The sequence below is a fragment of the Rhamphochromis longiceps genome, linkage group LG3 (assembly GCF_057381845.1).
Source record: "Rhamphochromis longiceps isolate RC_006_pf linkage group LG3, R_longiceps_female_GT1.1, whole genome shotgun sequence".
In the NCBI taxonomy this organism is placed as follows: Eukaryota; Metazoa; Chordata; class Actinopteri; order Cichliformes; family Cichlidae; genus Rhamphochromis; species Rhamphochromis longiceps.
The window spans coordinates 62,121,169-62,139,417 of record NC_140559.1 but is presented as its reverse complement, the minus strand read 5'-3'; the positions used below and the strand labels follow the sequence as shown (position 1 = coordinate 62,139,417).

The following is an 18,249-nucleotide window of genomic DNA, read 5'->3' as shown; positions in this document are numbered from 1 at the left end:
TTTCAACTTTTCCCACTGTTTCATCGTCTTTTGCGCTCTGTGCGACAGGTGAGCTCTTTCTCTACGTGATGGACGCCGACCACGTACGACGAACGGAATGACTTGAGACAGTGTCACATCTGCTCTCTGCTCCTCCTGTAGCTCCTGGAGCGAGAAGGCAGACAAGGTGTTCTGGCCTAGTGAGGGAAACCGATCTAGCTCTTGAGTCAACCAGGAGATTGCTCTCTGTTTTGAGCCTTGGTCCCACTCAGCGTGGCCTGCGAAGACTGCGGAAACTTCATCATTAGTCAGGGAACAACACCCTAGGCTCTCTGCAGGGGCCAAACACTCAACACTTTGGTGGTTGGCACTGAGCCTGAATGCATCCTGAACCGAGATTTCTTTGACCTGTTGCGACTCCTCTAACAGGGTTGCATAGGGTTCAGTCATGAGTCTCTGACTAACACGGTTGTGAACGAATGGCTGCCTGCTCAGTGCATCTGCAACGACATTTTTACTGCCAGGAATGTACTTGATGCTGAAGTCGTAGGGGGACAGCTTTGACACCCACCTCTGTTCACATGCATCAAGCTTGGGCTTCGTGAGAATATATGTTAGGGGGTTATTGTCTGTCCAGACGGTAAAGCTATGCCCCTTCAACCAGTGGCTGAATTTGTCACAGACAGACCACTTTAGCGCCAGAAACTCAAGGCGATGGGCGGGATAGTTTCTCTGTGCACGGGCGAGGGCCTTGCTGGCAAATGCAACGGGACGTGCTTTACTCTCGCCCTCTTGGACTTGTGACAGCACAGCACCCAAGCCGTCCTGTGAAGCGTCTGTCGACAAGATAAATGGTTTGTTGAAATCAGGGTGAGCAAGCACAACGGAGTCAAGGAGTGCAGCCTTCAAGCGTTCAAACGAGTCAACATGCTCCTTCTTCCAATCACTTGGGCTGAGCCTCCGGAAAGAAGCAGCACCTCGGGCATTTACTTTCTTTCCTTTAGGAGCGGCAGTCAGGGTAAAAAGGGGTCTGGCAATCTTAGAACAGTCCTGTATGAAGTGTTGGTAATACATTACCATACCCAGAAACGACTTTATCTTCTTCTGGGATGGCGTAACCCCGTCCTCCATCATGAGATCAGCCTCTGAGATAGCGGTGATCGCCTTAACCTTGTCAGGATCGGTCGAAACCCCGCCTTCAGTCACAACATGGCCCAGAAATCTCACACTCCTTCGGAGCAGATGACATTTTTTGGGGGCCAGCTTCAGTCCATGGGCACGTAGTCTGCTAAACACAATCTCCAACCTCCTGAGAGCCTCTGCTTCATTGGGTGCATAAACAAGCAGGTCGTCCAGGTAGCACAGCAGGGTTAGGAAATTCTGGTCGCCAAATATGCCCATCATGAGACGCATGAAGCTCGCCGGGCTGTTGCACAGGCCTTGGGGGAGTCTGTTAAACTCGTAGAGCCCCATTGGTGTTGTGAAGGCCGTTAGCTTTTTGTCCTCCTCTGCCATCTCAATATTGTAGAAGCCAGAGGTGAGATCCATGGCACTGAAAATTGCGTTACCTCCCAGGGCTGCCAGACAGTCTGACTGGTGGGGCAAGGGATGGGCATCCTTGACTGTGCGTGCGTTCAACCAGCGGTAGTCCACGCATATTCTGAGATCTCCATTCTTCTTCCACACCAGTACCAGTGGGGACGCCCACTCACTGTTGGATTTGCGGATCAGCTCTCGCTCCTCCATCTCTGTGAGCACCTGTCGCAACTTGTGGTACTGCCCTGGAGGGACGCGCCGATAGGGAAGTCTGAACGGCCTGTCGTCAGACAGATGGATGCGATGGACAAAATCCTTTGCCAGTCCACAGTCCAGCTTACCCTTGGAAAAGACATCCTCATACCTGTGGATCAGTTGCAGTACCTGAGCCTTCCAGTGGTCTGAGACTTCACAAGAGTCGAGGTCTAGGTCCTCCAACCCCATCTTCTGCAAGCTGTCACGCAGGCTAGGGCAGGAGGGAGGGCTACTCTGTGCGTCGCTACACACTGTCTGGCTCTGGACCCTAAGGGTCTCACTTGGGTTTTGGTCAGAAGCCACTTCGAGATCTTCAACAGCTACACAAGCGGAAGCATCTGCTACCTTAGCGTTTCGTCTCAATGTGATAGGCTTATCACATGTGTTCAGGATTCGAACAGGGACCCACCTATCGCCACTCATAGAAACCACAGTTCTACAGACAATGACACCTTTTTTATGAGTTTGCGATTTTGGTGGTTCAACCAGAATGGCGCTGCCCTCGGAAAGGGGTGATGACGCTGGCAGTCTGCCCCATACAAGGTGCTCTTGCTTGGGGAGTAGAGTCACTGCCTGAGCTAGTTTGACAGTGCCAATGACATCTGGCATTTTGTCACCCCTCCACCGGTTAATGCCAGACAGCATATTCAGAAACTGCACTATTTCAGGCGCTTCTGCTGATTCGGGTTTGCTCAGGACTTGCCAGAAATGGGGGGACAGCCTGAAGTGTCTGAGGAGGTGTTTGATAACATTTGTCCCTAAAATCAACTGATCTTTCTGACCGGGGACCACTAGGGCAGGCACTCTGAACGTACAATCATACACTTCCATTTTCAACTCGCATATACTCTTGGGTTTAACCTGAACTCCACCACAGCCCACTAGCACAATGTCGGTATGAGTGTCGCTTAATTCCAATGCGACCCCAGCGCTCTTTAACTCTCGCTCCGCCTCTTCGCTCAAGGTACACGCCATGGAACCTGTATCAAGAAGGGCCTGCAAAGAGACTTTGTCATTCACCAATGCATTCGTGTAAAATAGGCTGTCTGCCTCATCAAGTCTTACTATATTCTGGGAAAGTACAACAGTACCAGGTGGGGCACACTTCAGGCTTTCTTTGTATACAGTCTGTATGTCATCACTGGGATTGAGGGTTTCACACTCTTCGCTCACACTGTCCCCTCTCAAGTGCAAGCACCCTAGTTTCCCTGGGGATTATTTTGCTGGGTAATGGGCTCAGCTGCTCTGGGGCAGTCTTTCCTCTGATGCCCAACCTCCAGGCAACCTAGACATCTCCTCTCTCTCATGCAGTGAGTGCGCGTGGAATGTGAGCTATTGCCACAAACCTGGCACGAAGGGAACCTGGCTGAGGCTAGAGGCTGTGGTCTAATTACGGGGTGGACAGGCTGGTTGGAGCGCTCTAACACCCTCTCCAGCATACTGAGCACGCGGTCTAGAGCACTTGGGTCTGAAGCGGCAGCTCCAGCAGCCTTACCCGGGCTGTCCTGGGAACATTTTACTGTACCTACTTGGGCATGGTTCAGTTCAAACTCAGGCGACTCGCTTGTGGTTGTCGCAGTGGCCACGAGGAGGGGATGGGGTCTGGCAGAGCCCAGGCTCTTCTTTTTTGCATGACACTCTCTTTGGTGTTCATCAATGGCTTCCTGAACCTCCATTACTGTCCATTTACTGATGGGCTTACATTTGAAAACACAGGCGAGGCTGGGATCAGGACAATTTCTGATAAACATCATGGCTATCTCTGCCTCCATGTTCTCCATTTTGCCTCCCTGACGCTGTAAATGCTTGTCAGCTGCCTCAGCAGCGATATTAAGCCTCACCCAATAGTCTACTGGGGTCTCTTTTGCAACTGCTTGGGTGGCATAGAAGTCAGCCAGTGGTTGACAGGAGCCAGGACTATCACTAAAATAACGCCTGAGTATGGCATAGATGGTCTCAGGGTTGGTCACTACACCAGAACATGAGTTACTTTTCAAACCCACCTTAACAATGTTTTTAGCTCTGCCGAGGAGGTGGTTTAAGACTTCATCCACCTGCACGGCTCTAGACAACCCTCTCTTCTCTAAGTACACTTCCATCATGTCTATCCACTCATGAACAGAGTACTTATCCGCATCATCACCTCTGTACATAGGTGGGTCTTTGATATCTTGTCGGACCACTAAGTTCACTTTGGAGAGGTCGAGAGTGGTGTCAGGGCTCTTAACTTTGGGGGACTCGGCTGGAGCTGTCTGGTTTGGACCAAGTGGGACTTGACTGGATAGTAGCCGGCTAGCGATTGATTCACCTATCTGGGTTCCCAATTCACCAATGAGCTCACGTAGCTCTTTGTGTGTGCTGTCGTCGCTCAAAGCAGGGGTTGAGGACTGGCGCTCATGAGCTTTATTTCGAATAATGTCATCTGACTCTGCTGGCTCATCACGCGACATTATAGACCTGTCTCTCACTTCATCTGCCCCAGACAGTCTCCAACCTCTCCCAGCGACTGGCGTGAAAAGGTTAAAGGAGTCTTGGCCCCTACCAGCCATGTTGCTTACAGGAGGTTAGCAATAACTACAAAGGGGATCAGAAACAAAAGGAATACAAAAATACCTATCACTCAGAAAAATACAACACAAGTAAACACGGCTCAGTTAGACTCTAACAGGTGTAACTGGGAGAAATGCCTACTAACAGAACACTGGAAATTTTTTGCTGACCCACAGAATAATTTTACTTATATTACAGGTGTCGGAAGTGTTCAGCTCAACCTCAGCGATCGGCAGCGGCTGATCAGATGCATCCGGGTCACGGCACCACTTTTATGTAGCAGATGTGAAATGGTCGACTGCGTTGTGACAACAGACACGGACTGGCTGGAAACAGGGTTTATTCCTATAAAACAGAGTGCAGCAGCAAAATCAGTGTCACACAGCGGCAGCAGGCTTCTCCTCACCCAATGTGGAGTCCGTACAGCTCTGGCTAGGAAACCCCACACCCGCAATGTGGCCGCAGGTGGCGTTACACTGATTAATGTCCCACTTCAACAATGACACACGGGACCTCAGTTCCACAAAAAATAAAGTTCACACAATAAAAAAGTATAACCTATGTACAATACAGTTTTGAGAATGTTCACAATTCGTACATTATATCTCAGCTACACAGCATCACACATTAGCATGTTTTATCTCATTATCTATGACCGCAGCACGTTGAAAATAACACTAAAAGCCTTTCAAGAGTGATATGAATTAATTTAGAACTCACCGGAAAGAAAATGCCGTGAGCAAACCAACAAAAAGCTGGGGATTGCAGAGAACTCGATATCCGCTCGTCTCACCGCTGCAATCCAAGCCTGACGTCTTTGTTTAGTAATATCGGATACATGGGATCCCTCACGTTGCCTCCAGGACGGAAAACGATGAAAAGAGAGCCCGTTATCCAGCTTCTTGCCTTCACGATCGTGTGATCTAACGTTGCAACCGACAACACAACACGTACGATCCATAGCTGAAATGGTATCCTTTGGCTGGCCTACTGTCATGGCGGAAGGGGGCATGGCCCATCTCCCGTGACATCACGCTCCAAAGCCCTATAGGTGGGAAAATGTACCATGTCGACCAATCAAAAATGATATGGAAACATGACATTTGGTTGTTTAGCAAAAGGGGGAAGTTTTAGGAGTGACCGGCAAGAGAGAGCGAGTGAGCGAAAGAGAGAGAGAGTTTTGATACGTGAGAGATTTGTGACGTTTACCGTGTTTGGTCTCAAGTTAGTTTGTTGTCTTGTGTATTTAGTGTGTAGCTGTTGTTTTGTTTTGTGTGTCAGTTCTACTAGTGATGGTCACAGTTGCTGCCTTAAAGCCAACAAAGGCAGATTGCAGTGTAAACGCTGAGTGACACACCTGCTGTCAGACCTGCAGGTTTATCCCTGTGCTGTTCTCATATGTGTTAGAGTGACACAAACTATTGTTTGACACCTGATTGTTCTGTAAATAGTTTGAAATGATTATATGAAAAACGTCTGAGCCTTGGCTGCATTTTTTGGTAAATAGTACCATATAACTTTGTTGTTTGCAAAACGTGTGCGTATTTTTAAAAGTGTACAATCTCTATTTGCATTTCAAGTTATGAAGATGATTCGTTAAACATGTGTGTGGTTTTTACAGTCAAAATATCACTTTCTACTTGTATTTTAAATTTTGTCTGAATTTAGATAAATTGTGCTGATACAGTTGGTCAAAAAGAGAAAATAACAGATTGGCAAGATGAACTGTTTTTAAAGGTAAAATATAGAGGCCACATCAAAAGTAGTCAAGAAGGGTTAAAGGCTAAAAGCAAAGTTGTCACCAAGTACTGTTTATATTTGTGTGTATTGCTGCAGCTTTTTTGAGTATTAATTTGGTGCCTTTGTGTGAAATAATGGTATTGTGAGTGATCCATATAGTCACAAAGAATAGCCACTTGTTTCTGTGCTACCAAAGTTCCCCGGCTTTCATTCAAAATGTGTTTATCGTCAGCACCTGCACATTAAACTACTTAAACATTATAAATGTCTTCAAGCTCACACTGAGGCCTGTGGGGTACTATCAGCCACTGAGACAGTACACACATTTATATGTGTTTGTATATGAATATTTCATACTTTAAGACTGCCTGTTTATTTAAGGGAGATGAACAAAATACATTGGAATTGTACAAAATAATATCATGGATGATAAATTAAATAGATTTTAAGTAGATGCTTGTGCATTCTTAAAGTCTTATATGTTGAACTGAACTATGTGATCTGTTCAAAGCCTTAATCTTAATTTGAAGTGAAATGTGCATTTTGAGTTTATACACTATGTATATAAGGCGACCGTTTCCTTTTGCAGTATTTTTGTGTGGTGTACTTTTCTATGTCTTAACAAAAGGGGAACAAAGGTGTTTAAGTTCACCTAGGATGATGTGTTTTAATTTTCACATGGTCTTGCTTGAATTTGACCCTGACAAAGGCGTATGAACTCTGTCAGCTGTTTGGAGTTTCCATTTTCTAAACTTCTACATTCTGAACCTTCTTCAGCTCTGAACAGATGATGAAACACTGAATGATTTCAAGCTCACACTTTGTCTAATAAACTTACATCTTTCATTCTTTATACAGATTGTGGGACTGTGGTTTGTCAGAGATCAGCTGTGATTATCTGGCAGCAGCGCTGAAGTCCAACCCCTCCCATCTGAGAGAGCTGGACCTGAGCTACAACAACAAGCTGCAGGATTCAGGAGTGAAGCATCTGTGTGGTTTCCTGGAGAGTCCAGGATGTGGACTTGAAACTCTGGGGTCAGTCAGCATGTTTTAGTTGTGCTGAGATGAATATGATGTGAAAGTTGTGCTGACACTAAACTGCAGACATCAGGCTGATATTATACTGATCCACACTGAGGATCTTCATGGTAAAGTCTGTTTTCTTCTTCTCTGGTTTAGTCCATTGACTGCAGCAGAACAATGTTCACATTTCAAACCTTCAAAGAAGAAGAAAAATCCTCCACTGGATAATTCACTGTGAAACTCTCCAACTCTTCATTCCACCTTAAAGTCTGTCTGACACTGAAATCCAAAGCAAAATGTGCGTTTGCTTTACAGACAGCAGTCCAACACAAACATACACACATCATCCAAAACACAGTCCAACATCCAAATCTCCTCCACTGCCAGCATGAATGATGGGAAAGAGAAGGAGGAACACTCTGACATTCAGGGTTAGAATGAGTTTCATGAAGCAGACTGTGAAGATCAAAGCTGCATTAGAAAGCTTACATGAATGAATGAGTGGACAGAAGTGGACAGAGATCATCTGAAGCACTTCAAAGGCTTTAAATCAGCACATTTCTCTTTATTCTTTATCAACTCTGTTAGTTTCTCTCAGTTTTCTGTGGAATGAAGCTAACAGCAGGCTAATAAGATGCTGACCAATAGGTTTCTATTAAAGGTTGTAATTTGTATATGAAAAAGTGCTTTGGCTCAGCAGGGATCAGCTTACAGGTAGAATACAGCTGCTGGATGGGATTAGCATGTCATAGCTATCTACCAAACTGCTAACTGGGGGATTTCAGGCCATCTATGGATCATTTTTGCTAACTGTTTATTCAGCTTAGGCTCACAGGGCTGCAGCCTGTGCCCTAGCTGTCATAGGGCAAGAGGCGTGGTCCACCTGCACAGGTGAGCAGTCCATCACAGGGCCAACAGAGAGAGACAGAGAAGCACTCTCTCACATCCACACCTACAGCCAATTTAGAAACACCAATGAACCTAAGCAGCATTTCATTGGACTGTGGGAGAACATCCAACCTCCACAGAAAGGCCAACAAGCTTCAACCTACAACCTTCTTGCTTTAAGGCACTAGTGCGAACCACTTTTCCCCATTTCAGCCCAAATCCTGCATCTTCCTGTTTCTGACTCCAGGCCAGCTCCACTAACACTTTCTCATCAGACACTGCCACCTAGTGGAGGAAGTCTTAGTTCCATTTGAAGCTTCAGATGACAGTTAGTTCCTTTACAAAGAGGTGGAGGTGGTGGGGCCACAGCACCATCATCACTGAGTGCCATAGGACACTTAACCTTTGTTTCCATATGCTGGGAACTTCCTGTTGTTCCAAGGAGGACTGGAAAATGTGTGAAAATCTCCCAGTCAGTTCCTCACAGCACACTTCAATCATTTCCCTCCCACAGCATCAGGACCAGGGCTTTTTCTCTCTTTGCTCCCACTAAGAGATTTCCACACAAACACCTCATCAGTGGGACTCTCAGAGCTACCAGCCCTTTGCTACAATCACAAAGCTCTTCATTGAAATCAATGATATCAAAGCTGGAATCCAATGAGTCCAAGTCTTCTGCTGATTCAGCATCACATTCATCTTTGCTCCTTGTTCTGCATCCCCACCATGGACTTCATTCCTTTCCAAGCCAGCCTTGAGTGTCCTTTATTCAGCTCATCCTCTACTTTACTTTTACACCTGATTTTAGCTGCTTTATCTCTCTTTCAACAAGTTTCTGTGCCTCAATCTTTTTCTTCTCTCCCTCATAACAAGACAGCTTCTTCTGCCTGAGAACATGTTGGAGTGATTTACTAATCCAGGGCTGCTTATTGGGGAAAATACTTCCTGTTTCCAAAGTAATCCCCATTTTTCCCAGAAAGAAATGTAAGTAGAAATCGATGATCTAAGTGAGAACATGAGCCTTTAAAAAGTCCCAGTGGGTGCAGTCAAAGCAGTCCCTCAGTCCCAGTATATAGTCTTTGGTCCAGGCTGGAACAAGTGTGTGCCCAGTTTGAGCTCTCTTCAGTGCTGTGACCTGACAGACCCAGAGGGGCCATCACATCACATTTAGAAGCTCCCCTAATGGAGCCACAACACATGTCCAATACTTAGTCTGTCTTGTTGGACCAACTGGAAGAAATGATTCAAGGACTTAGTCACAGAACAGAGATTCAAATCTCCAAAATCCAACTGGCTGCATCAGGACATATAGTCTGAAACTCTGCACAGTTTCCTGTTTGAAGCTGCTTCCTGTTGGCTTCAGCTGTTTGGAGTTTCCATTTTCTAAACTTCTACATTCTGAACCTTCTTCAGCTCTGAACAGATGATGAAACACTGAATGATTTCAAGCTCACACTTTGTCTAATAAACTTACATCTTTCATTCTTTATACAGATTGAGTCGCTGTGGTTTGTCAAAGATCAGCTGTGATTATCTGGCAGCAGCACTGAAGTCCAACCCCTCCCATCTGAGAGAGCTGCACCTGTGGAGAAACAACCTGAAGTATCCAGATGTGAAGCAGCTGTCTGATCTTCAGCAGAGTCCAGACTACAGACTGGAGACTCTGAGGTCAGTAGAGTGATGGAGTGAGTGGGTGGTGCTGTCAGCAGTATTATACTAAACACAGTCAGTATGAAACAAAGATCCAGTGTTTCCTGTAAAGCTGCAGCTTCTCAGTGAAGCTGTGAGAGGAGAATGGTGACAGGCTTCAGGATTGGACACAAACACTTCCTGTTTCTGACCTTTATGGTCACCATAGTAACGGCTGACACGCTCTGATCAAACACTGTCAACAGCCAATCAGCTCTCTGAACAAAGCAGCACGCAGACCAATGACTGCATTCGTTTCCAAGTTTAAAGCAGTGAAGAACACAGTCTGTAGGTGAGGAAGAATTTAGTGAGAGCAGATGTTTGGATGGAATTCCTCCAGTTAACAGCTGGAACCGTCCATCTGGATTGTTGGGCTTGTTGTTGGGTTCCTACAGAGCTCAGAGTGGACACACCAAGGTTCTTCTAATGAATGAAAGTCCAAACTCAAACTAGGAGGGAAAAACATTTTCATCAACTTCAATAAAAATCCAAAGATTAGAAAAAGTGAAGCAACAATGAGTCCTAGTACAGTCCCAGCACTGAAGTCCCTGCTGCTCTTTATACTGGATGTGCTGCATCACTGACTGACAGCTGATGAAGAGTCTCTGGAAACACTCGTTTATCTCCTCTGCTCTTCCTTCTTCTCTCTGCAGGTGGAGGCTATGGTGGTAAACAGGACGGTGTGTGTGCTGAGAGAGGAGGAGCTGTGTCCTGATGATCCAGAGAGGTTGAAGCAGCAGCAGCTTGTGTGTAGAGACGCTCTGACTGGGCCATGTTACTGGGAGGTGGAGAGGAGAGCTTCATCCAGCAGTGACTGACAGAGGAATGAGAAGAAGTGCAGATGACTGTCAGTGCTGCAGAGTGAACTGCTCTGAGAACAGCTCCACTGTCAGACACAATGTAGAGTCCAGCATCATCCCTGTGTGTCCCTCTGGATCTGACAGAGGATCATCAGTGTATCTGGACTGCTCTGCTGCTGCTCTGTCCTTCTACAGTCTCTGCACAGTCTCTGTCTGACTCTGGCTTCAGACCCTCCTGGATCAAACTCACCTGGAAAGACTTTCAAACATCACTCAATAGATTTGAATACAGAATATATTTGATATATACTGTAGATGTACTGTAGAGTTGCAGTTTGTCACTTGTAAATACAGTCTGTGAGCAGCTGTGAGCTGAAAGATCTTTCTAGAAACACGAAATGTTTTCACTCTTCTGTTGCTTTTTCATATATTTCCACAACATTAATATTGATCCCACCTGTCTCACCTGTTTCATGCTTTTATACATAATAACAGGACACGTGTGATCTGAGCGCTGCTGTGGTTGCTGTGCTGCACGTCTTCATTTAGATAACAGAGACATCTAGTGGTTCAGAGGGAGAACTGCAGGAGGTGGAGCTGTGTTTTAGCATGGAAAACTTTTTATCTTTTAGGCGCAGATACAAATATGACAAGTATCAGTGTGAGATACAAAAGGTCACATCAGTCAGCAGAGGGAACAGTGATCACACAGCAATGTAAGAATAGAAACATAACAGTGAATCTGGACATGTATACAGATGGAAGCAAACAAACAGGATGTAACACTACATTAAAGCCACAAATGGGAAGAAAACAAAGCCAAAGGAAAATATATTTGATCTCAGGAATCCAAATCAGATGCTTTAGAGCAGGGGTCGGCAACCCTGGGCACGCGTGTCACAGCTGCCACGTGAAGGGTTAACTGATGGCACGACCATAGCTGGACTGGCCATCGGGCATACTGATGGTGATTTTTCGTTTTTCTGGGCCAATGATGTTTTTTTATGATTTTTTTTTTTTTGTAACGGTATAAACGATGGAAGGTGGTGGATTGGCCGGATGCTGGTCGATGTGTAGAAATAACTCAGTTGTTTGGTGGTGGCTATGGCGGAGCTTCCACAGAGGCAGCAGGTGGATGAGGGAAAGGGGAGGCAGGAGGAGCAGAGACCCGAGGCGGCCGCCGGTCCGAGTGTTGGCCCCCTTGAACTTTCCCACATTTTGTCACATTACAGCACAAACATGAATCAGTTTTATTGGAATTCCACGTGAAAGACCAACACAAAGTGGAACGAAAATCATACATGATTCCAAACATTTTTTACAAATAAATAACTGCAAAGTGGGGTGTGCGTAATTATTCTGTCATGGAAAAACACACTGCCATCAACTGTTTTGTTTTTGTCAAAATCACTGTAATATAATCACTTTATATACATGTGACTTGTATTAATGCTGCTGCCCTCTTGTGGCTAAAGTGTAATTATGTTCTTGTTATTAGGGAAAACATTTGAGAGTAACATGACAAATGAGTCAGCACTTTGGCTTCAGCTTAAGAAATCCTCATTTTTATGTCATCAGTTATAGTTGCATGTATTCATTATCATAAGTTAACCTTTAATATTGATGTCTTAAATTGATTTTACTTAAACTAGCAATAATTTTATGGTTGCATTAAATAAATGCATCACTAATGAATGAACTATTTCAGTAATTAATTTAAAAAATCTACATAATCAATTAAAGATATATATTAATAATGAATTATCCATTAATTTCATTTAAAATTTTTCAATATTTGTTTATATACAATTCAAATTAGTTAATTACATATTTAATCAATTATTGGTTTGTTTTCTATTTTAATTATTTTACTGACACATTTAATTATTTAATGATGTATTTATTTAATTCACGTTGCTACTCCTGGCCCTGCATCGCTGTTCATAAATACATTTTATTTGTCAGCTTCACCCATCAAAGTCAGGGGGCGGGGTTAATGCTGATCAAGTCAAAACCATTGCTTTGGTCTGGTGGGCGTTCTTTTAGTGGGCTTTTCTGTCACGGCCTGCGTGGGTTTTGAGTTATATTCCTCAACTCTAGTCACACTTTAAGTGTGAATGCGGTGACTAGAAGGTTTTGAATGATGAATAAAGGTGTGAGAGGTATTTCTTTGGTGATGTAAAGTAGGATGTTTTAAAGTTTGAAAGTGTTTTTAATTTAAGAGATGCATGAGTGATGTTATAAGAGTTTAGTTTATTTAAAAGGTGTGTGTGAGAGGATTATGAAATCATTGTGTGAATGATGCTACATTTTAGATCAAAAGTTAGTAGAATTACAGAGGGTTTGTAGATTGTAAATACAAAATAAGTTTGATTAGCCTGGAGAAACAGCAGAGCAGCTGCGTGCTGTGTGTGTGTAACAGGAAATGGTGTGGGTGACAGGAAGTTTGCATGCCCATATAAGGTGACGAGTGAGCACCCAGAGAGAGAAACAGATGAGCTAAACTCTAGGCAGATAAAGCGAATGGAGGTTTTGAGAAAAGAAATGAAAAGGATATTAATTGTATGTTTTAGTGTGTTAACACAGATTACAGATAAATAAAGGTGGACTTCTCTCAACCTGGAATTTTGAGTATGGCGCCAAAACCACTAGAGTAGCATAATTGGGAGAAAACAGGCCAGATTTTGGCTTAAAATTTTACAGCTTGACCTCGCACTTGTTCCCATCCTGAGAAGAAGCTCAAAGGACAGTTAATCTCCTGATGAAGACCGACAGAACATCGTGGACTTCAAGAATTAACAGCAGCCAAAAGACAGTGCAACTGAAACCACACTGACGACACCAGCAGCAGCATGTAGGGAACCACGAGGTGGAAACATGTACTGTAAATTACAGGCTGGGCAGTTGAACAGTGGGATAAAGTGTTACATGTGAAATTATTTCTGGAAAGGATCAGAAGTGAGACAGTTTTGAATTAAGAAATCAGGGAAAAGATGCATGAATTAAACCTGACTATAACATATAGAGGCAATGAAGAAAGCAGCTTACACTTACTGAACATTAACAAAATACATAGGAAAAGCAATGAAGACCTGCTTACACGTATATACATGACATAAGTTGGGATTTCTGACCAGAGAAAGGGAAACGGGTAGTTTAAGTACTTATGATAATAATGAAAATGTCTCAGTTGTGTTTCTATAGGGGCGAAACAGATCTGGATCAATTTTCCACGTGCAGCGGTCGGAAGAAACCTGTAGGTTAACTTGACTGGACATGCCAAGGCAAGTTTCTGGTTGAATTGTTCACAGCGCCATGTCTCCATAAACCTGACAAGTGGGCCCTAGCTTCTGGCTGAGGAGCAGGAATAAGGTGGGAACTTAAAATTTGGGTTAGCAAATTTGGGAAAGAGAACTGACGGCTTAGGTGGAGAATTGTGCAGGAGTCTGACACACTGCAAAAGCAACATATGCAAATTCACATACACAAACAGAAAATGCATTAACCTTATAAAGACAAGACAAGCTCATGGAGTTTAATGCATAGACACTGATTAAACCTGGCTAAGAACACAAACATATGCAATGAAGAACAGCTTGCTATTTTGTATGAATGATACAATGGTGTGAATGTTTAATAAAATGCATTTGAGTTTGTAATTGAGGAATATAAGAAGCCATATGACAAAGGGAGTTATGAAAACAAAAAAGTGATTAAAGTAGTTTTAAAAGAGTGACTTAGGAGTGCTCTCTCGTACTGAGTGATCAAAACCAGTGATCACTGTAGAAAGAAATAAAATTATTTAATGAGTTGGTGATGTTTAAACATATGTTTCTGTTGTTACAGCTTCTTGAGAGATGACTCAGTATGCAAATTAGTTGGAGTGAGTGGTGACGTAAGAGTTTCCTGTGCGTGTGTGACTGAGGAAGTGACTTTCAGACGAGGAAGCATGGCAGACAAGAGAAGTATAGATTTGGGTAGGAAATAGTTTATAGTTTAGTGATTATACGTTGTCGTAAGGGGGTTTTATGCTGAATTTAAGTATGTTAAAGGGGGTGATTTTTGTTTGCAAATTGTGTGGTTTTAATGAGACTTTCGGTGTATTGAGGAGGTGAAATTATGTGGTGGCAAGACTTGTGTGTTTAAGGTTGTTGTGGTGATGGGTTGATTTTGTCAGTTAGGTTTGGGTTGGTGTTTTTGTTTTTAATAGAGGGAGTTTTAGGAAACATGGACATGTCTAAAAATTGGGCCTATTATTTTGTAACAGTGCACTTAAAGAAAACCTGTCAGGTGATTTTGTTTTGTTTTTATGAGCTAACAATCAGCTCTATTTTTTCCATTTTTGTTTTAAGCGGGCCTGCAACAGCGCTGAAAATTCTCGGGGAGAGCAAATACAAGGGGGCTTTCCAGATTACAATTGGCTGAGGAAAGCTACCTGTGGGGACTGATCAAGGTCATAAGTCCCTGTAAAAGGATTTTATGCGAGTCAATCCAGTCCAAAAGCATAAAGAAATATTTTCCTATGGAAAATATAAAATGACTGAGCTCATTTTGCTGAGGGTGGAGTATCTGATCGTGCGGGAAGCTCCACTATCAGCAAATACATGGTGTGACTGCATGTGAGTGAATGTGTGACTGCATGGGAGTGAATGTGTGAGTGAATGTGAGGGTGAATAAATGTGGACAAACAATTTGTTTTTACCAGAGAAAATTTCTGTTTTGTTTTGTTGACTGGGGTTAGATTATGGGATTATAGTATATTGTTGGGAGAATGCCAAATGCTAAAGGGGAAATATTTTTGATGAAACTCAGTTATCATTAATTGAAGAAACACATGACTGATAACTGTTCTGTTTTAAGTTTATTTTTATGACATAGATTGGATCATGAGTGGGGAAAACTGAGCATTTTAAGTTTTGTATAGTATCTTGACACATGAAATGTATCAAGATAAAGGGGGGTTTAGGGTTTAATAATTTAATTGTTTAATAATTTAGGATCATTTTAGGACTTTTGGGGTTTTTGATCATTTGGATATGGTAAAACTGAAACTGTTATTTTTAAGTTAAGGTTAAAGGATTAAAAGTGAACTTGTCACGGTTTGCAAGGCAAGCCGTGTGGAGTTGTAGAAAAGGACCCAAAAGGCGGCAGCTCTGGTGCAGGTGAATATTTATTTACAACGGTGGGCACAAAACAGCACTGGTGGAAAAACAAGAAACCGGAAACCTAAACTGGGTAAGCTAATAACACAAACTAGAAACGAGGATGAAGGGAGGTCCGGGGTAATACACAAGAGACGCAGGGAGACCGAGGGGAAACAATATAGACGAACCAGGAACTAGAATATCAGAAGAGACAACTTAAATACACGCAGAGAGCACGGGGAGAACACAGACATAACAGGCTGGGGGAAACATGGAATAAACACAAAGAGAGACGAGCGCTCATAAATACACAGAGGGGCACAAGGGGGTAAGAGTCACAAAGGGAAAAACACTTAGGGAACACCACAACAGGACACCTGAGAAAACCTGGCCTAAATAAGGAGCGAAAATAAAAGGAACCAAGAATACTGGGCCAACATGGCCCAGGACCATGACAGAACTGAATCCTGTTTAGAAGGTACAATGCCGGTTTTTCAAAGCTGTGAATAAATCCTTTGGGGAAAATTAGTGAGGGTTGAAGGAGTAGAACAGCTTTGATTTCTTTTTGATTTCTAGAAGTAGTGGTTATAATGAAGGCTTACACATACAGATATTACATAGGAGGTATTTTTAGGATAAAGGGGGAGCTTATAAATAGAAATGATTTTTATACATATTGCATTTTGTGCTTTTAAAGGAGTTGTGGCTCAAATTTGTCTCTGGAGGGTCACGAGCCTTTGGCTAGCGCTATGATTAGCCAATCTACTGTGAGGATAATATGAGTTCATGAAGGATTGCACACGCTTACAGACACAGAGTTAAGAAACACACATGACAGTATTGATTCCAGGCAAAAGGCCTTAAATTCATTTAGCTTTTAACTGAACTTAAAAGAAGGACCAAAGAGGAAGGAAAGCATATATTTTGGTTAAGTCTGATAAACTAGAATTAGAAGGTATTGTTACATTAAAGGGAGCAAATGAAATAAAAAGGCTATACCAAAAAACAGGTGATAACATAGGAAATGTGAGGTTAAAATGAAGTTAACACATAGGAATTGTTTTAAGGCAGCATTTAGCTATGATGAAATGTATACAGGAGTAATTGCTTATATGCTTAAACTTAATTGATTAAAGTGGTTGTTTTCTTTTGGAGTAGAGGAACTTGCAGCAGCGACAATTTGTGCACAGGATGTTGATGATCAGATAAGGGAAAATAGAGCGAGCAACCGGACGTAAAAGCAGGGCTTAAAGAGTTTTAAGGTGATGAGTAACGTTGAAGAATATATATAAATACAAGTCAATAAGTTAAGAAGATAATTAGGATCAGGCTTTTGATTAAAGAAGTCCCAGATAGGATAAGTTAGGGAGGTGCAGGAAAAGGTGTTTTGTTTCCTTTACAGAAGATCTCGGCGACCACAGGAGGGGCGAGGATCCTGGAGATCTCGAGGTCCGAGACCACCAGAGAGGGTCTGAGCGAGGACGCAATGTATTGCGACCTCTGGTGTTCCAGAGGTCGAGAGAGGGAGTGTGGAGCAGGGAAATTATTTTACTGCTATTGTTAAATAATTGTCATCAGTACCATTGCATTAAGAATATAATCTGCAGCATGGATATTGCATTCAGAGGTTTAAACAGTGTCTCTTTCAGAAAGACTGAGTTGCAGGCTGACAGGAAGTTGTATGCAGAAGTGGAAGTTATTTTGAGCCGCAGGCTAAGACGAGGCTTTAACAATGTAACAGATAGCTTTAAGAAGGCCTTAAGCAGTTATGACTATTTCATACACAATGCATATCTGTGCTTATTAAAGAGTTGGAGCTCGGTCAATTAATTGGGGGTCGGAAGCTTTGTTCGGCGCGATGTTCGGACAATCTATTGTGCAAGTGACTTGGAGCCATAGAAGGAATCGCAATACATGCTTACAAAACACTTATATCAGGTCATTTTATATTAAGGTTTAAGTAGAGGTTCTTGATTAAAACATTTATTTAGTAGAAGACATACACATAGTCTCAGTGAGCCTCTGGTCTGGTAAAAGGTCAGAAGTGCAACAGGTGAATTGAGAAAGAGCATTTGAGGACGAGACACAGACAGTAGGTGAAGAGGTGACACAAAGAGCATGTGAGGTCAACACATACACACACATTAGTTAAATTTATTTAGAGGAACCGTCCTTGTTGTCTCGGCAAGAAAGAGGAACAATTCACTTTAAGATAAGAACGGAAAGTACCAAGCCATGAAAATAGAAGATGATTTTCTGGGTGAAAAGTCATGATGATGTTGATCTGATCTATGTATAAAATGTACCGGTGACGCATGAAGGGGCGTCAGTAAATCAAACCCTGATGCTATAAAATATCTGTTCATGCTTTGATTAAGTCGAGGACTACTGGCTGTCTGCGTACAGAGTGTCTTCCCACACGTGTGTTCATTAAAATCATTGTTTGACCAAAGACCTTCTGGACCAAGGCTGGTTTGTACTCTCCTTCCTCAATTTTGAACCTTAACACAGACTATGATGAGGGGAAGGAGGACCCAAATGCCAACACGTTCTCACTCCTGTATGGAGGACCACAAGAGCCACGCGCATCGAAATAAAGAATTCTGTGCTTAAGTAATGAATTATAGAATAAATTCTGCATTTGT

The 18,249-nt window shown here is 43.0% G+C and overlaps 1 protein-coding gene across 1 annotated transcript in view; it reads left to right on the top strand.

Annotated features, from left to right (window-relative positions):
- Positions 1–4,610: 4,610 nt before the first annotated feature.
- Positions 4,611–18,249, top strand: part of LOC146675633 (ribonuclease inhibitor-like) — a 132,729-nt gene continuing 119,090 nt past the window's right edge. Inside the window, exons 1-3 of the mRNA XM_085401174.1 lie at positions 4,611–4,657; positions 6,919–7,095; positions 9,466–9,639. Coding sequence (XP_085257300.1) covers positions 4,611–4,657; positions 6,919–7,095; positions 9,466–9,639 — 398 coding nt within the window. The remainder of the gene's footprint in view (positions 4,658–6,918; positions 7,096–9,465; positions 9,640–18,249) is intronic.